The following is a 20,117-nucleotide window of genomic DNA, read 5'->3' as shown; positions in this document are numbered from 1 at the left end:
GCAGCTGGTTTTGCAAATGGATCCTTCATGACCAGTGTTTCTTAGCAAGTTTTCTTTTTTTTTAATATGAAAAAAGATACATTTTCTTTTGTTGTCTCTAATTTATTTTTAAAATTTTTTAAAAATTCCTTTGCATCCCAACCCTCTCCAGTTTCAAAACCCAAGAGACCTACAAGAGACTTAGGCAGGGCATATTTTGAGGTTTATTGATTAACTTAGAAGGAGTTGAGGAGTGAACAAAAGAGCATGTAGAGTTACTGATGATCCTTGCATTTTTTACCCCTGACTTCCATACACAGCAATTTAATGACTAGGAAACAATCTGTGTTTCCTAGTAAGGACTTTGCTTTCACCCAGATGCACTTTGATAAAAAGTGACCTTTAAATTCCATTTGTTCCTTTCCCCTCTCAGGGTTTTGGGGTGAGCTCCTGACAGCAGGGGAGTGGTGGGAGCACCTTGTCCCTGTGTGTTGGACTTGTCCCTCTGAGCTTCTTCCCTTTGTGTCCTGGCAGGTGGAGTACCAGAGCGAGGGGTTTCTGGAGAAGAACAGAGACACTGTGTATGAGGAACAGATCAACATCCTGAAAGCCAGCCAGGTAAAAAGAGCAGCAGGTCAGGGCAGCTGCCCAGGCTGGAGCTGAGCTGTGCGTCCCTGTGCCACGCCTGGCTCAGGGTGTGAACCTGCAGCTGCCTCCAGCTGCACTTACAGCCACCAAAGAGCCAAACCAGCGGGGTGTGGAGCAGGGAAAAAGGGGGGAGAGGAGGGTGCTGGGGGTTACACCCACTGGATGCATGGATGTGGGTGGTTGTCTGCCTTCCTTCACCCTGGTGTTGGTGTCCTGTCGAGATGCATCGCAGAAGTAGTTTCCCAACCTGCTGATCCTCTTCTTTTTTTGATCACCAAGGGCCAAAATTAGGAACTGGTAGTTTTTGGGCACTGTAAAATCCAACTTAGCTCTTGCTTGGAGCTCCCCAGCCATCACCCAATCACCCATCACCCATAGAATCACAGGATGGTTTGGGTTGGAAGAGAATTTAGGGATCATCTTGTTCCAGCCCCCTGCCATGGGACACCTTGCACTAGACCAGGATGGTCAAAAGCACGGGGGTCTGGGGTTAAAAGCCACTGTCACCAGTGTGGTTTGTACATTGTGGGTAGCCTTGCTGGTCCTATCCCCCTTCTGTGTGAAAATAGCTGTTCCTGTTATCTGTAATCTGTCATACTTGTCCCCGTGACTTCTAATTACTTCAATAATTACTGTGCAAAAACTGGAGTTGATATGTAATGCTGGAACTGTAACATGAACTCTGAGACACTCCAGCTGCTGTGGAGCTGTTTTACACCACTGCCAATGTGTACCTTTAACAAATTAACAGACACTAGTGATCACTCATGGTGTCACTTGTCTTTTACAAGGTTTTGTGCCGTGTACCTTCCCTCTCCCGAGTGTTGTATGAACAACTTGTCAGCATCTCATGGCACCAGGTGCCAGCAGGGATGTATTGACTGGCTTTGAATGCCAGGTCTCCTGGTAAAGGCTTTTTTGGCTCTTGCTGTTTAAAATTTCCTGTGTGCTGTGGATTTGTTGGGATGTGGGAAGCAGAAGAGCTGTGGGGCTCTGCAGGCTTTGGAGTGGGCCATGCCTGCAGTAAATGAGCATTTGACAGCAGCCTCCAAGCTGGAGATTTTATAGTTTTTTATATAAATTGAGTAGATTTTGCACTGGCTTCTAGTACCATACTCCTGCTCTCTATGAGCATTTGGCTAGGTTGGGTTAAAAGTGTCAATAGCACAGACAGCTAAGGAATTTCAGATCCTTGTTGTTTTAAAACCAGACCAAAAGTTCTTCCCTGCAGCCTTGAGTCTTTCATTGTCAATTAATGAGCTGAAACTTTAAACAACCTCCTCTCTCCCAGGGCCAGCTTTTATTAAGCAGTTAGTGTGAGAATGCAGCCCTGCAAAGCCCAGCTCACCATCCAGCAGCCAAAATCCAGGCTGTGTGATTCTGGGGCACCATTGCTGCTCCAAACCCCGTGTGTGGTTTAAGGAAGGAATTAATCTTTTTTTGGTTGTTGTTTTGGTTTGGTTTGGTTTGAGGTTTTTTTTGTTTGTTTGTTTGTTTGTGGGTTTTCTGGTTTTTTGGGGTTTTTTTTACATTACAAATTTTGAAGACCCCTGCATGTTGCAAGCAAAAGTGTGTAATATTCAAACTTCTCTTCATGACACCCTTGGGTGTACTGCTGGCTGTGACCTTCTAAATGACACCCTGAATAAGGAGTGGGATGAAGGGAGGTGGAGGAAACATTATTTTTAAGAGGAGTTTGTTCCTGTCAAAGTTGGAAGAGATGAGAATGAGAAATTACTTAAGTGTTGTCAGTGGCTTGGCCTGTTTCACAGCAAGGAATTCATGTGAAGATGGCAAGAGGAGCAATTTTCTCATCCATGGGAGTAGTTGTGAAGTTAATAACCATGGAGCTGGGCTTTAATAATGCCCAAATCAAGAGCTCTGTATGTTCAGGAAGCTTCCCAGGGAAAAACTGGGCATGATTAGAGCTCATTAGAAATGCCAGGTAACCTCCAGGAATAGTTGATGCTGTATGATTAATTATTTAGCCAGTGCTGAACTTGCTGTTGGAGTCAGTGCTGCAGAACTGGCAGTGTCTGATAAGGATTTCTGTTTGACTCTTTGTTGTAGAGGAGAGATTGTACCTCTTTGGAGTAGTGTGGTGTGGAGTGGTGGAGATCTTGGAAATCCTTCCCTAAAAACACAGATGTAAAATAAAGGCTCTCTTGTCATATACAGGGACCACAATATAATATCAGAGCAGGACTTTACTGAATAGCTGGGTTGGAGGGGATCTTAAGTCCCATCCAGTCCCACCTGTGCCCCTTCCACTATCCCAGGTTGCTCCAAGCCTTGTCTAGTATGGCCTTGGATGCTTCCAGGGATGGGGCAGCCACATGCGCCCTGACCCAGCCCAAAACACTCTGAAATACACTTGGGTCTGAGAACCTTTGGGAGATAGGCTGAATTTCTGCCTTTAACCTCCAATAACTCCCATTCCCCTAACAACCTGGGAGCAGTGGCTTTTATCAGCCTGTGCTGATCCCGTGCTGTTCTGGAAGAAGAGCAGCAGGACATTGTCACATTCCTCTCCCAAATCCTTCAACACCTGCTGATCTACTCTTGCTGCCCCTAACCCCTGTTTGTCAGCAGATTGTTTCCCTGGTATTTTTGCTTCTTGCCTGCCATTTGCCCTCCAGGGCTATAAACAATTAGAAACAATTTTGTTTTGCTGTAAAAAGCAACCTGGTCTCTGAACCAGCAAAAGCAGCAGTGGCAGTGCTGACTCTGCTACCCAAATGTGTAAATTTAACTAAAGCTCAGATTTGTGCTGTGAGGACTTTGTCCTGTCCTCAGGATCAGGCTGGCACACAGCATTCCCTGCACTCTTGTTTGCATTCCCACCAAAGCAGCACAGAGGGCAAGGGGAACACTGAATTTAACACAGCAAGGACCTGGGCACCTCCCTGTCAGCAAGCCATCACTGATGAAGCACTCCCACCAAGGCAGAACTGCCTTCTGCTAATTAGAGTGCAATTACTGCCATCAACAAGATGGTGAAAGAGACTTTATAAAGCATTTAATTAGTTCTGTAAGCGCTGGTCAGCTGAAACAGTTGAGAGCTGATGTTCTTTGAATTAAGGGAAATTATTTGAATGCTGATGGAAAGCATAAGGGCATGCTGTGAAGGTATTATTTTCCAGGTCTCTGTAATTACAAATAATGCACCAATGGTTTTGACCCTGCCAGCTGGGGAGGAGGGATCTGTCCCTCTTGTTTATGCTCCAGAACCTGTGGAATGGCTCCTACTAGAGATGGTCCCGGTTCCACCAGGTTTGCATCGTGCAAGCTGAGAGCTTGGCTCTGAGCTGCTTCTCCAGGAACAAGCACTGCTGTTATTAATACCAAGTGGATGGAGAGATCAGTGGCACTTCCAGCTGATATTTTGAAGCCCCAAATTACATCCAGGGGTTTTACCACATTGTCAGGTGTGAGGCAGTGATGCAGAGCCTGTGTTGGATATCTTCATTAGTACATGTGCCATCCATACCTCCCGTGCTTGCAGGAGTCAGAGCATCCCAGACGGTGATGTGTCATCCACAACAACTGTCAGGATGTCTTTTTTTAGGAATAGAGGGCCAGGTGAAGAAGGAGAAAGCCGTTATTGTGGTAGGAGTTGAGTGAGCTGCCGAGATAGCAGTGAAAGGTGGGTGTGAAGCAGATCCTTAGTTGGCACTGTTATGGAGCCTGCAATAAATTTGCTCATTTAATGCAAATAATTTCCTTCCCAGTGTTGTTGAGGCTGCTGTCCTAACAAACTGTGAGAACATCCCACAGGACAGGGCTGGAAGTGTTCCTGTCTCAACCCAGGGATGTGGCAGAGAGCCAGGCAGCCCTTCACAGCACAGGGCTGTCTGTTTATGTCTAAAAAGTGGTAAACCACAGCACTCTTCCTGGGATTTTAAATGGAAATACAACCAGGCTGGGCTTTTGGAGGAGCCTGAGGTGGGGGCAAGCATGCTAGGCAGCTGCCACTGCCTCGTGCTGGTGGTTTTGGGGTGGATGTGTTGGGCACGGTGTGCCATGGATGTGGGGAATGCGGTTCTGTCCCTCAGGTGCTCCAGCTTCCCTGCTGCTGAGAGGTATCGTGGGTGCTTTGGCAGGAGCCCAGCTCAGTTGGTTGATGATACATGACATCCCACCTGCTGACTGAGGGTTTTTTTTACATTTAAGGATTTCCCCTTTGAATGTAAGTGCAGCTGTAGCCAGTGTGGGTGTGTAGGTGGATTCGAGATGTGAAAATTCAACAGCCTTGCTAACCAGACCAGATTTATGGTGGCTTACTTAATATTCAGGTTCCCCAGCCTAGCGTAAATCTGAATATCCTGCCTCCTAAATAATAATAATAATAATAAAAAAGACATTAACTGCCTTTGCCAGCTCACCTGTTGTTTGTGAAGCAGAAGTGTTGCTGCTGGCTTGCCAGAAATCCCAGGCTTAGGGATCTGTTGAGCTAGATGTAGTGCTTGTCAGGTTGTGGGATGGTGGTGCTACCCTGAAAAGTGGGTCATGAGGGAGGAAGTGTTTGTGTCCCTTGATTTTTTGAAAAGCATGGGTGCCTCTGGGGCTGTGGTAGGGCCTGGCTGGTGCCTGTGCTCACAGGAGATCTGTTCCTGGGGTATGTGCTGTGTAGGCAGCATCCTTGCTGGGGCAGGGCTGGGTTAACACCCTGAAACAAAGCCTTTGGAGCAAGAGTCACCTCCTGTCCAGGAGGTTTTGTGCCTTGGCAAGACTTCAGCAATACAGCCTCTTTTTAGGTTAGTTTGATTTAATATGCACGTTTCAAGGTTTCATGACCTGCAGCACAGAATGGTCAGCTGTCCTGCTGACATGGTTCATGTAGACAACTCTTCTTGCTTTCACTCTCTTGCCCTTTTTCCCCTTCCAGGTTTAGCATGGGTGAGAAATGACGGGAGAAATGGGAGCTGGGTGGGTTCATTCCCCAGCGAGCAGGACCAGAGGTGCTCAAGTGTTGCCTTTTGTTTCAGTATCAGATGGTAGCAGACTTATTCCAGGAGGAGAAGGATGCTGTGCCCGCCACTGCCGTGGCAAAGAGAGCACCCCAGATCAACGTGCGCTCTGCCAAGCCAGCCTTCAAGGCTGCCAACAAGGAGCACAGGAAAACAGTGGGACACCAGGTAATGAGAGGTCTCAGCGAGTCAGTGATGCCAGAGCAATCCAGTTAACACCCTGTTGCTTCAGTTTGAAGCAGAGGTAAATAAAAAGCTGTTGGGGGTGGAAAGAGGCTTTCCCATGATAACTGTGTTTGGCTGTTGTGTTTTGGATGACTTCTAGTGGTGTCTCTGGAACAACAGGTTGAGTAGTCTTGGCTGAAAGCAGCTGAGACATGGTCTGGGGAGGGTGGAGGTCACTCTGGGATTCACTGGACAGTGTCCCAATATACTGTGGAGCCTTTAAACTGAAACGGCTTCAGAAAAGGAGCATTTTCCTCCCTGTGGGCAGTCAAAAAGTTCAACAGGGGCACAGAGAGATTGTGCTGTCTCCATCCATGGAGATGCTTCAAAGACCCAACTGGGCAGAGTCCCAAGCTTTGTTGTTCATGACTCTTTGAGCTGGAAGCCCTCAACCCCGCAGTGTCTTCTCTGAATTCCCCCTGCCTGTGCTGGGTCCATGGGGAGGCTCATGCTGTGTCACACCCATGACACAGAGCTTGTGGCACTGCTGGCTGCAGGGTCACAGCTCCTCCCTCCCTCCTCCAGACGAGTGGTTTTGTCTTTCAGTTCCGCAACTCCCTGCAGCTGCTGATGGAGACCCTGAACGCCACCACCCCGCACTACGTGCGCTGCATCAAGCCCAACGATGAGAAGCTCCCCTTCAAGTAAGTGGCCCTGCAGATCACAGAATCAAAGAATAAGGAGGTTGGAAGAGACCTCTAACATCATAGAGTCCAACCTATGCCCCAGCCCCTCAGCTAGACTATAGCACTAAGTGCCATGTCCAGTCTTTTTTTAAACACATCCAGAGATGGTGATTCTACCACCTCCCTGGGAAGAGCATTCCAGTACTTTATTATTCTTTTGGTGAAAATTTTTTTCCCAATATCCAACCTATACCTTCCCTGATGTAGATTGAGACTGTCCTCTTGTTCTGTCTGTTGCTGCCTGGTGGGAGAGACCAATCCCCACCTGTCTACAACCTCCCTTCAGGAAGGTGTAGAGAGCAATAAGGTCACCCCTAAGCCTCCTCTTCTCCAGGCTAAACAGCCTCAGCTCCTTCAAATGTTCCTCACAGGGCTCGTGTTCCAAGCCCTTCACCAGCCTTGTTGCCTTTCTCTGGACACGCTCAAGCATCTCAATGTCCTTCCCAAACTGAGGGGCCAGAACTGGACATAGCAGTCAAAATGGGATCTCACCAGTGCCAAGTACAGGGGCAGAGTGATCTCCCTGCTCCTGCTGGCCACACAATTCTTAATGCAGGCCAGGAGCCATTGGCCTTCTTGGCCACCAGGGCACATTGCTGGCTCATATTCAACCAGCTGTCAACCAGCACCCTCAGGTCCCTTTTCACCTGAACGCTGTCCAGCCACACCATCCCCAGCTTGTAACATTGTAGGGGGTTTTTGTGGCCAAAATGTAGAACTTGGCACCTAGATGTATTAAACTTCATGCTGCTGGACTCTGCCCATCCGACCAACTCATCTAAGTCTCTCTGCAGAGCCCTCCTTCCTTCCAATAGATCAACACAAACTCCCAGCTTAGTGTCACCTGCAAATTTACTAATGAAGGACTCGATGAGCAGATGTGCTCACCTTTATGGCAGCAGGGCATGCTTTGGGCTCTTCCTCCTGCTGAAGAGCTTGCCCCCTCCTTTTAATGTTGTTCCTGTAGCTGGAAGGTCTGTGTGTGTTGCTGCAGTCACCTTTTTGGGTTTCAGCATGGGAGGTTTGTGCCTCTGAAATGAAGACTACTTCAGGTTCTAATAATTCGTAGATATGCTCTGCTAATACTGAGCATCCTTGCTTTGCAGCATCCTTCCTGCAGTTTTCATCTTAGACTTGCTTTGATTTAAATTATTATAATTCCAAACTGTGAAAAGAGAAAGAAATCAAAAAGAAGAGATAAGTAGTGGGTTTGTAAAATGAACAGAAATATCTTGGTGCTTCCAAAATAAATGTAGAAAAAGTAAAGATGTGGCTTGTATCAACTTCAGGCAGGTGAACAGCTGAAGCAAAAGGCCAGTCCTGATCTTCATCTGTAGTTCAGAGACGTATCACAAGCAGCAAACTCTGTGAGCAGGTAGCTGTTAGCCCTGTTTGACCTCTTGGTCATGGATTTGTGCCCAGTTTTCTTCCCTGTAACTCCAGGAAAGCTTGGCCATTAGTGTGCAGGGACCTTACAGATGTGATGTCCTCGAAAGGCATCAAGTGCAGGTGGTGACCTTTGAGGAAGAAGGTTGTAAATGTAATCCAGCAGCAGGGAGGCATTTCCCTCCAGCTGATCTGATGCAGACTGAGTGCTCCCAGTGAGCTCAGTGCAATTCAGGAATGCAGAGACAGCTCCAACAGTGTCCTGGAAGGAAGGCAAAGCTTCTCTAAACAGACTCACCCTTGGTTGTGATGTGCTGGGGTGGATGCATCCACCAGGAAGCTCCCAGGCTTGGCTCTTCTGCCCCTGCAAACAGCAAAGTGAGGGGTATTAATCATTGCAAGACATTCAGGAACTGATTTCTATTTACCTGATTCCTTAGATGAGTAGTTAGCAGCCCTGGAGAAGCCTGCCTGTGCTGGGATCTGTGTTCCTGTGCTCTGCTGATCTGTTTCACACACCATCCTGTAGGTACTGGATGTGCTCAGGCCTTGGTATCCTCTTGCCTTTTGCAGGGAGTGTTCATCAAATGAAATTCAGGATTACACTGTGTGATTGACAATTTTCTTTAGACGAAGCACAAAATTATTCTGTAGTTACTGTGTGGTAAATGCTCTGGGTGGTGAAGTGGTTTCATCTTTCCAGTGGGTCATTCCAGGACTCCTGCTTGGCTCTCCTTTCAGCTCATCCCTCTTCACTTCTCTGCCTTTGAACTTTCAAATTCAGTTTTTCATGCGATGCTCAGGATACAGTTAATATAATTCCATGGATGTGCAAGCTCCTGGTTTTCAGGGGGCAGTAATTGAATGAACTCAGTCGTATCCCTAAGATATTATGGGTAGCAAGCACCAGAGGGATAGTTCTGCCAGTGCCTGCTCCTAGTCAAAGTGACGGCTCTGCCCAGTGTGATGCTACTATTGGTGAATGTCCAAGCTCAGGATTTTGGGAACAAATGACAGACCAAAATAGACACAAGGATGGTTCTGGAGCAGGTTGCTTTAGGTTGTGGTGATGAGGTTGCATCCTCATCCACAGAGGGTTCAAGTGTCTCCTGTGGGTGGTTCTGCAAGAGTCTGTCCCCCCTCACCCCTCATGGATTGCTTAATTGGCATTGTCACCTGGGGATCGTGGTCAAGGTTGGTCTTGCTGCCACCAGCTTGAGGAATTTGTATCCTTAGCCTGGCTCAAATAAAGTCACAGAACCCCAGGAGCACGGAGGCTGGAAAAGAGCTCCAGGATCATGGAGTTCCAGCTGTGCCTGATCCCCACTCTGTCACCAGCCTGGAGCACTGAGTGCCGCGTCCAGTCCTTCCTTGGACACCTCCAGGGCTGGGCACTCCAACACCTCCCTGGGCAGCCCCTGCCAAGGCCTGAGCTCCCTTTCCATGGGGAAATTCCTGCTGCTGTCCACCCTGAGCCTGCCCTGGCCCAGCCTGAGGCCGTTCCCTCTCCTCCTGTCCCTGTTCCCTGGGAGCACAGCCCGACCCCCCGGCTGTCCCCTCCTGTCAGGAGCTGTGCAGAGCCACAAGGGCCCCCCTGAGCCTCCTTTGCTCCAGGCTCAGCCCCTTCCCAGCTCCCTCAGCCTCTCCTGGGGCTCCATTCCCTTCCCCAGTTCCCTCAGCTGCTCTTTGTAGGACTTTTTTTATGTGTAAAATGAGATCTAGAGACACATGCTGGAGAATGTGCAGTGCCGAGGAGCATTTGTGAAGTGAAACATCATCAGCATTGCTCCATGTTAGCGCCCAAGTGTCTGTAGCGTGCAGAACACTCAGTGTTATGTTAGTTGTTCAGTGAGAAAATAAGTTTTCTCTATCTAAAACATAACATTTTTCAGCTCACAAGAGCATTATTACTAAAATGAGATGCTTACCCTGGAGAACAGGGAGGAGGTAATGGCAGCCCTTCAGTACTTAGAGGGGCTACCATGAGGAGAAAACACGCTCTCAACAGTGGTGTGTGGTGGGAGGAAGGAGCCAATGGCCCCAAATTGACATGGGGGGTTCAGACTGGAGATGAGCAAACCTGTTTTTTTTCTCCCTGAGGACAGTCTGTCAATGGAGCAGTCTGCCCTGAGAGGATGTTCAGCCTCCATCTCTGGAGGTTTCTATCAATTTTGACTAGCTAAACCCCTGGGCCATGGGTCTGCCCCCACAGCTGTCCCAGCTTTTGAACACAGGGGGTTGGACTGGAGAGTTCCTCAGGTCTCACACCCCGCATTCCTACTCACAACGTGCTGAGAAGATGAGATCTGTAATGGGACTGGAGGCTGTCAGGCTCCTATCCTGGAGCTGGAGCCAGGCCCCAATTTTGGCTCCACACAGGGATGTCTGCTACATCTGACCACAGGCTGGGTCTGAGGTTAATTCCTGCTGGAGAAGACTTCCAAAGAGAGATGTGCAAGGGAATGCCTGACTTCAGGTTGTTCCTCTGTCAGTTTTCCTTTTAGATTCTGTTTCAGGCAGGGTTTAGGATCTTTGACTTGGGTTTCCAGGCTGAAAGCAACTTGCCAAGTGCTTCTACCTGCCATGGCAAGGAAAAGCAGTTTGTAATAAGGTGTATTGTCCCACTTTTAAGGTCTTGATTTTAGCATTAGCCCATAACAGGAGCTGCTGCTGACAGATGACTGCAGCCTGTCTGGTGACTGCATTTCACCCCCACTGAGCAGGGCTTTGCTGCTTTGCAGAGTTTCCCTTGGATACCAGAGAGTTTGCCCTGGGATCTTCCAGGACTGACGCTTACCTGTCGATCTGCCACTCCTGTTTATTATTTATTGTTATGGAAATTGCACCCTTGTGGGTTCTTCCTTGAAGTGAGTGACAGCCCAGACTGATTTTTCACCCTGCACAGTGTTGGTGGTGTTGCAGCGAATAACTTGCTTGTAGACTTGACAGGTCCAGGGTATTAAAAAAAGCACAGAGAGAAGAAGGAGAAGGAGACTATTTTTCATGCTGCTTTTGTACAGCAGAGAGCAGGCAGAATTATTCATGTAATCTTGACTTGCAGGTGTAAATATTTTGGGCTTTCAGAAAGGGAAAAACTGGCATTGTATGAGAAGCTTTGTTCTGGAAGCCTCACACAGCTATGGTCATTGCATCGTGTGAGGCTGAGCTTGATGCAGGGACCTTTTCCAGTGCCTTCCAGAGCTGGAGAGCTGGGACCTCTGTGCATTCAGAGTCAGGGTGGAAGGAGGGAGCAGCCATGGGGGATGCTGGTACCTGGACTCACTGTCTGCAAGGATGGTCTGAGCTTGGAGTGAGCTTTTGCCAGGAACCAGAGGAAGAACTGCCTGAATATTCAGCTGGAAGTTGCCATGAGTTTTTTTGCCACAAATTCCTGATGGAATGAGATGCCTGGATAAGGGATTATGCAAGCTTTAAAGAGGAGGGCAGAAACACCTTGAATTTCCACGTGGTGCGTACCTAAGTCATTAGTCTGGAGCATGACCACCACTCTTTCTTGTGGGACCTGTTAATTACCTGGTTTGGGTATGGAATTGAATATATCAGACTTATTTTGCTGTTGAATTTGATTTCTGTAAATATGTTGTTGCCCTGATAGCTGGTTCACCAGGCAATTTATGGTGGGGTAGCCTGTTCCCGTCTTTATTGTGATTGTATTGCTTTACAAAGCCAGGTAGATTCTGGCTGTAGGCACTAATTAATTGCGGCAGGTGGTCAGTCTATCCCAAGAATACACCTGGCATTGATAGCAGGATGGGAGCAAGGTTTCAAGCAACTTGGAAATCAGACCTTTGTGACATGCAGAGAAAAGGTGTGACATCTGTGCAGCCTGTTCCCAAAGCCAAGTCTGGGTTATACTGAGGTTTGACAGGCAGTGGCTGTGGGCTCCCTTTTACTGTGTGTTAATGTCTGTCCTAAATCTAATTGCAGGTTTGATCCGAAGAGAGCAGTGCAGCAGCTGAGAGCCTGCGGAGTGCTGCAGACCATCCGGATCAGTGCCGCTGGCTTCCCATCCAGGTGCTGGGCTGGGAATTCCCTGGGGTTGTGCTGTTCCTGCCACTTACCCGGCAGGTTCATTGTGCCCAAGGCCAGGCTGGATGGGGCTTGGAGCACCCTGGGACAGGGGAAGGTGTCCCTGCCCATGGCAGGGGTGGGGCTGGGTGAGCTTTAAAGACCCTTCCAGACCAAACCCTTCTGGAATTATCTGAGGTGAGGGAGGAAGAAGGAAACACTTGTGTTCTCAGGACAATGTTTATTTAGGTTTCTTTATATCCAGGATAGATTTTCTGCTTTTTATTAATTTATGTTTTGTTTCATTTTGCTAAACTCCTGCTATGTCCTGGGTGCCTCAAGTGTAAGAGGTTCATTGTCAAGCAAAGAGCTGCAAAGTGGGCATGACAGAGAGTGTGTTGTGCTGTGTCCAGTGCTCCAGCTGGTGATTTCAGTTTGGTCCTGGGAGGAATTTGCTCTCATGAAACCCCTGAAAAAGCTGATGCCTGGCAGACAAAGGAATCCAGCTTGGATGCTGTACCTAGGTGAACGTCAAGTAACAAAACAACAACTCTGGAAGCAATCACTGCCCTAAAGCACTTCTTCGCTGTTTGCCTGAAGCCCCTTCCACTGTTCAATTTGATTTTCTTTATGTATTTTTTCCCCTGGCTTCAGACATCTGCTGCAATCTTCATTTCAGCCAAAAAAAATCTGATTCTACTTTCAGAGAAAGAAAATAAGGGTTGTAAATTATTGTTGTAGACTTTCACAGAGCACATCCAGAGCATCATAGGCTTCAAACTCTTGCATCATAAAAAGGAGGGTTATGGGTGGTGTGCTCCTGCTGATTGAGATATAAAATTCAAAAGAGGTTTTTAAGGTCCAATAAATCAGAAAAAATAGACTATACATAAGTCCTGAAGATGACAAGGGCAAATAATTCTAAAAATGCATCAATTGCATTTTAGTGCCAAGCAGCTTTGTGTTAATGTCAGCAAAGCCATCAGCCTTTTTATATGGAACAAAGAAGTCATAAATATGCTCAGTGAAGTGTTGGCTAAGCGTGATGTGGAGAACCATGAGAAACTTCCTGTCCTGCATTTTGGAGAGGAGTGTGCTGCTCTCACCTCCTGAAAAGCTGCAGGGGGTTCTGGCAGCCGAGGGCAGCAGCTGCAGGTTGAGGTGGCTCTGTCACTTCTGCTGGCCAGTGACCTCTGTGGGCAGGTCACAGCTGGTCTTGGGGTCCTCCCTGACCAGCTGGGTCCAGCTCTTTATGGAGGAAGAAAGGAAAACAGAAGGAGAAGAAGAAAACTCTCATGGAACCCAATTTCTCTGTGTCCCCTGTCAGTGTGGGAAGGTGCAGATCTGGGAGTCTGACCCTGTTAGAAGACCCAGAATCACCTTTGGATCTCATCTCTGAAGTCTTGAGGGCTTCTGTGGAGGCAGCCAGTAAAAATCTGCTTCTTTGTTGCTTGATCCCTAAGCCGTGGTGCGGAATCAAAAATTCCAGCCCATGCGTTGTCTTTAATACCATCTTTGTAGCCAGACCAAACCTGTCAGTTCTCTTGCAGTAAAAGCCCTGAAACAATGAAAAATCTGGGGGTTTTTCACATGCAAAAGGCCAGAGAAATGCAGTTCTTTGCTCTCCAAGCAAGCAGTCACACTGCCCAGTGCAATCTGGGTCCTAGCTCTGGCATAGTGGGTCCTGGGAGAGTTTGGGGAGCTCTGACTTGAGTGTTGTGTATTTTGTAAGGTTTGTTACTGTTCTTACCACGGCTGCACGGATACCCTGTTCCTCTCCATTCATAATTATCCTACAGATTTGTAGTATTTTTCCATTTCTGCTCACTTAACTGCAGCTAATACTCTACAGCACTAAAATCAATGTGAAATCAGTAACTGGGGAGAGGGAGCAGAGGGGAGAAATCACTGCAGCACCTGGACACCAGCCAGGATCTATTGACAGCAAACAATTGACCAGTGCAAGGGCCTCTCCACCCTGACAAACTAAAAACTGATGCTCTCAGCTCTGCTTGCATGCTTTTGGTTGTGAGATCTTTTCCCAGGACACTAAGAATACAGAACTTTTCCATCACTGCAACTTGTCAGCTCTTGTTCTTCCTCCAGGGACCAAAAAAAGGGTGCAAAAAGCAATTTTCAGCCTTTCAGAGTGACCTTCTCCAAAGTTTGTGATTCTTGAAGGACAGATCTTTGTGTATTTTAATGTTTCTAGGATATACTTGTGTATAGGAGCAGCTCTGCACCAAATAGAGCACTCACTTTGGGCTCCAGTAGTTCTTCACCTTCCTTACTCAGAAAATTCCAATCTTGAAAATCCAGACTCAGGAGCTGGACAATGTCATTGAAAGATTGTGAATAAACTGTGTCTTTATATTGACTTTATGGACCATCTTGGGAAAAGATGCTTCCACAGGATCTTGTTTTGTAGGAAAAGTAACAGACTTTTAGTTATTTCTGCAGTTTTACATGTGACATCTCTTGGTTTTCATCACAGTGGGCATTGATTATTCCTGTGTATTTCCTTATATTTTGAGACAGGCTGAATTAATATTGCTTGATTTAGGATAAAACAAAAAAGGAGAGTCATTGCTTTAAGTTTAAAGCTCTTGTAAAGGCTCTAAATTTGGAAAACTTTAAAATAATAACACAAAACTTGATCTTCGTGACTTTTGCTTCACTTGGGTGTAAGCAATTTACCCATAAAGCAACAGGGAATTTCCAAATTTGTTTATCTCAGGGTAAGTTTTATCCAGAAACAATAGAAAAACTCTTGTTTTCATCTTCTAACCTCTGAATGTATTCCAGCGCACTGTCACTAGAGTAACTTTCTGAGGGTGATGTGGCTTTGAGTCAGAGATCTCTGGATAAATCTACCTGCTGGTGAAGAGTTCAGTGTTTTGAGTCCTTAATAATTTTTTACCTCTAAAACAAGAAAGAATTTTTAATTACCACTACAAGTGGTAGTTGTTCAAGCTGTGTAAGTCTCAGAAATCTGAAGCCTGGGGCTCCCCACTTAGGGTGTTCCTGGGTTTATTTTACCATTTCCATGGTAGGCTGAGCTCTGGCTGCGTCTGAAATAAATTGAAAATGTATCATTTGCTTTGAAATGTTACTCAGCAGTTAAGAAATCAGTATCTGTTAGCATGTACATAAATGACTGTGATGAATGGAGTGTCTGAGGTGTGTAGGTAGTAAATCTATCATCAGCTTCCCTGGGTAAAGCGTGGAAGATGTCTCTGTGCTGTAAAACCATTCATCTTCCTTACAGAAACTGGCGGCATAGAGATGAGTCTGTAGAGAACTAATTGGTGCAGATCTTCATGAATAGCAAAATAACTCCTTAAAACAAGTTTTTAAATTGGTTCTATCAAAACTGCACTTTTTTTTTCCCCCCTGCTGGTTATGGTGGTTTCCAGTCAGTGGTCCAGCAGCAGTGGTTCCCAACATGCCATCACTCTGAATAACCTCATCACTGCAGTTTTCTCTGAATTACCCTCTTTGTAGTTGTTATGTATTTATAGTTTAAGTATCCTTGGCATTTGGCTGCTTCCTCTGGTCGCTGGAGCTCACTGTCAGATTCAGCATTTTTGTATCAATTCAGTGTGAAATCCCAGCTGCTAAACTCTATAAATATTAAACATTTATAATTGAAAACTATCATGGACATCCTTGGATGTATAATTTTTTTTCTAGAATGTGCCTTTAGCTGTCTGGCTGTCATTTCAGGATAACAAGACCTATAAATTGCTTTGGCTACCAACAGTTCTGTTTGCCCACACCCAACAAAGGTGTAATATGTAAATGGAGGGGCTTTCCCCCCTCGTTTTTCCCTTTGAATATATTCCAGCTAATTTCAAGCCAGGCCAGCCTGCATGTTTTAGAACTAATTGAAAGGCAAATCTGTTCTGCTGCAGTAAACAAGGCAAGAGAAATTTTCTCCCTGAACTGCAGCTTCTAAAATAATTTCATGTCAAATCTTGGCTCTGAGATTGAACCTGCTTCCTTCCAGACATGTTCTGACTCCTCTGGAAGGATCAATATCGTCCAGCTCCTTCCTGCTTAATATATTGAGCCCTTCAGGGGAGGGTGCCTTGTGGTGCTGCCAGGATTTCTTATCCAAAACTGAGTTTGCTCAGCACCTGGGATGGTCTTTGGTGAATTTGTTTACTCTGAGTGAAAATTATTTCGTTAGTTATTTTATATAACGTTCAGTTTTATATGTTTTTTTTTAATATAACGTTCAGTTATTTTAGGGTACCAAAAGAAACCATATTGTGGTTAAGAGTTTGAAGGTTTTTTGACCTATTACTCTGCTTTCAGCTGTTCACTCAGTGCAGCTGGCACAGCATTGCTGAAACAATGGGTTGTGGATATTTTGGGCAGTTGTTGACTGCTTGGAAAGATGCTTTTTGGAAACTTCCTTGGAATGTCAACCCCAGTTTCCTACCCACGCTCTCCCTTCAATTTGGCATTGTAATAAACACAGCTGGCTCTGCTCAGGTTCATAAACCCTCAATTTTGGACAGGAGCAGCCCTTTTGCTTTGCAGCTGGCTGCATTTTTGTGTAAAACATCTAAATCTGGTTGCTTAAACTACAGAAAAAAGATTACTTCATCTGTGGTGTGTGCAATGTCTTATTCCTTCTGTTTCCTGTAGGTGACAAAGACTTTGCTGGGACGACCAAGTCTCAGGCTCTCAGCCAACCATCCTCCTTGCTGCTTGAGCCCAAGGAGGGGTTTTTCCACAGGCATAAGTTATTTCCCTGCATCCTTCCCTTCCCTTTATTGCCTTTTCCCCTTAGTGACCTCTGCTGACATCAAAGCAAAATTCAGCTGTTTGAGGTTGGCTTGATCTCAGTTTGAGTAGCATCTGCCCAGTCCTTTGTGCCTCCTTCTTCCTGTTTCTCAGTTGTGCAGGTACAAAAATGCCCTGGTTCCATCTCTTTTCTCTGCATCACTTATCTGGATCTTAAAACTTGATGATGATGATGATGATGATGATGATGATGATGATGATAATAATAATAATAATAATAATAATAATAATAATAATAATAATAATGCAGAGCTGTATTTATTTAGTGTCCCTTGGTGGTTTCCAGCCCCCAGCACTGAGGCTTGTCCATGCTGTGTGTTGTGTGGCAGCATACCAAGCACCTGAGATCTGTTTTTTATTTGATACCTGTCCACAAGTTGAACTGAGGTGTACCCTTCCCATAGTCTTTCCTGACCTGCTAAGCTGTGGGGTAACATAGCACATCCTTTGTCTCCTGCTGGGAGTCAGTGTGTGGCTTGGCGAGTATGAGTTAATTTTCTTTTTTTGTTTTCATGTTTGGTTTTTTTTCCCCTTTTAAAATGAAGGCATTGTACCTAAAAAAAAGATGTATGTGCAGAAAAATAATTTTAAAAGTGCGTGTACAGCAAAGCACTGAGCTTCAGTATTTCTGCACTGGAGAAATCTCCCTTGCAGGGCTGGGGGATCATGTTTGTTTCTCTCCCAGCACATAGTTGTAAGGAAATTTTATACAGCTTTGAGCCTCGAGTGGTTCAATGAGGCATGTTACATTAAACCTGAGTGCTTTAATTGTTCCTTTCTCTGAGGAGGATTCTGTAGCAGCACCTGTGAACCCCCGCAGCTTTCTTTTGCTGGTGAGCTGGGATGGCAAATATCCCAGCGAAACTCCTGATGGGCTGGCTGAGCCCTGTTGTGGCACAGATTTTGTCTTGATGCCCCATGGACAATAATACAGGAGCAGTGTGGTGTCAGGACTGTCATTACCTGATAAATCAGAGAGTGGTGAGAGCACGAGGGAGGCAGCTCTGTGCCCTGGGGCTCAGCATGGGGCTGTGAACCTCTTGGACATGTGCTACGGGGCTGTCCTGTGAACACCTTGGCAGAAACCAGGGGATGTATTCCCTGGCTCTTTCAACATCTCATGTGAGACTTACTCCTGAAAAGTGAATCATTTTTATTAAGGATGGACATGGAAAATATTTTTTTTCCACCTTGGGAAATGAGAATGACAGGCTCTGGAGGAAGACCCACTGTGCAGTGACCTATGAGTTATTTTCAAGGAATTCCTGCAAGTGTCTGACTCTTGTTTGTGAGCAGCTATAGGATCTCCATCTCTGCTGTGGTCCTGGAAGATGGATTTTGCTTTTTGCCTAGCTTGGACCTGTGCCCTGAGTTTCGTGTTCTGCCTCTTCACCATCTGCTCTTAGCTGGAAGAGCCTGGGTGGCACCTGCAGGGTGATTTTCTTTTCTCCAGATATCAGCAGTTAATAATGCCAGTGCTTGAGCTGACTCTGGCAGGTTAACGGGAATACTCCCTCCTTCTCCCTTCCTCCCTCCCAAGCTTTCCGTGGCTCGAGCAGTACCCGGGCCAGCCTCGTGTGCTTGGCTGGGTGCCTCGGGCTCTGCATGCTCTGCTTCTCCTCTCAGGTTTGATTTGGAGCTGTGTAAACCCCAGGCGTGCTTAAAATGAAAACGGGTTTTATTTGCACAACGCAAAATGGGAAACGTAATTATAAAACAGAGGCACTATAAAAGCAAAGAGGAGGCAAGTTTAAGTTAAACCTTACAGGACACAAGCTTGTAGTCTTGCATAATCTTTGTGTTCAGTTTTCATCCCAGAGGGAGTTCCTCATAGCTGACATTTTAGTTTTTTTAGTAGTAATCAAGTACTTTTGGTTATTTGAGGGTGGGTAGCCGTAGCTGCCTGGCCTCAGAGCTAGCTCGTGGAGACAGAGATTGAATCAGCACTAAATCTGGCTGTGACAGAGCCAATCTGAGCATTCTGAGCATGGGAAATCCTTTCATCGCAGTGGCCCTCATGCTTCTGTCCCCACGAGCTCTCCATTTTACCTTTGGCTTTAGGTGCAATCCCAAGGGTATTCTGGTTTTTGCCAGTCCCTTTATTCTTTACTAGTTGTGTCCTGGGGGCTGTGTGTCCATGCAGGAGTTACATGTGGCTTACCAGTCCACCTTTTTCCCCATTTGCTCTCTTCGTTCCCTTTGTGAACATTTCCTTCTATTGCACTCTTTTCAATGATAAAAAGCATTGGCTTTCCTCCCCTTTTCTGAAGTGACACAAAACTCTGTTGGCTGTCTGTTTTGAAATCAGCAATATGTCTGTCTTAGCAAATACCACAGCTTCCAGTCTTCAAGGTGTTTCATGAGAGATACCAGCAGCTGGAGTAGATGATTGTGCAGGTCCCTTCCAGCTGAACTGTTTTGTTTCATGATGTATTTTGTAGAGCTGGCAGCTGTGACTGCTCAGGTGGTCTCGCTCAGCCTCACCACTGCAAACTGGCCACGACCTGTCACAAGCAATGCTCTGACCCTTTGCAGTTTATTTTCCCTCCCACATCTTAATCCCTGGAAGTGTAAAAATAGGAAGAATTTGGTGCAGTAATGCAAAAAGTTAAGGTGTGCATGGGGCTTGTGGGTGAAGAGGATGTTTCTGTATGGCAGCTCTCACAGTTTGCTCTCGTCCTGGTTGCCAGAGCATCCCTGCAGGTAAGGATCAGGCCCGCAGGTGGTTTTGTTGAGTGAGGGCAGAAATCAAATCCTCTATGATTGCCTCCAGTCTGCCTTTGATGCTTGTTATGCGTATTTTGTTGAAATATCTATGATCATTCTGGACATGGCTGGAAAAGTTTAGTGTTAATTAAAATCTCAGGTTTTGAGGGGTTTATAACTCACTGTGTTAATTTAGAGAAGGCTGAAACTTGGCAGATGCTGAAGCAATTTCAGGATCGCAGTCTGCAGGCTCTACATCTATCACCAGCAGCAGGAGATGATATTTCTAGCAGCAGGGTACAGTGCTTTAATTCCTTCAATTAGCATTGCCTGTTTGGAGGCTTTGCTGCTGGAGACAGTGAGGCATCTTCCAAGGGGCTGCTTTGTCTTTCCAGAGCCCAAAGATTTTGTGTTTGTTTGAAGGGTGTCAGCCACAGACCTCAAGATGGAGCAATTAGGGATTCAATTGATTGAAATTAGTATTCAGCAGAGTTTGAGAACACAAAAAACAAAGAATATCTGTTTGATTCATTCTCTACAACTTTATGAAGATTGCTGTTTAATTTTTATTTTTGGGCAATCAAGAGATCCACGATTTCTCCCAAGTTGGGTTCTCCTTTCTGATGGGAGCAGCATTGTTACATTTGAGTAGTAAAGAGCAGCAGACTGGGAA

General features: G+C 46.1%; 1 protein-coding gene across 1 annotated transcript in view; it reads left to right on the top strand.

Moving 5' to 3' along the window:
- The window catches only part of MYO5B (myosin VB), a 143,737-nt gene that overhangs the window by 74,855 nt on the left and 48,765 nt on the right, over positions 1 to 20,117 (top strand). The window contains exons 14-17 of the mRNA XM_030968476.1: positions 514 to 597; positions 5,616 to 5,765; positions 6,369 to 6,466; positions 11,843 to 11,929. Of these exons, the coding sequence (XP_030824336.1) occupies positions 514 to 597; positions 5,616 to 5,765; positions 6,369 to 6,466; positions 11,843 to 11,929 (419 nt within the window). The remainder of the gene's footprint in view (positions 1 to 513; positions 598 to 5,615; positions 5,766 to 6,368; positions 6,467 to 11,842; positions 11,930 to 20,117) is intronic.

This window comes from Camarhynchus parvulus, chromosome Z, assembly GCF_901933205.1.
Source record: "Camarhynchus parvulus chromosome Z, STF_HiC, whole genome shotgun sequence".
Taxonomy (NCBI): Eukaryota; Metazoa; Chordata; class Aves; order Passeriformes; family Thraupidae; genus Camarhynchus; species Camarhynchus parvulus.
Note: the sequence above shows the minus strand (reverse complement) of the source record. Positions and strands in the feature narration are given on the sequence as shown.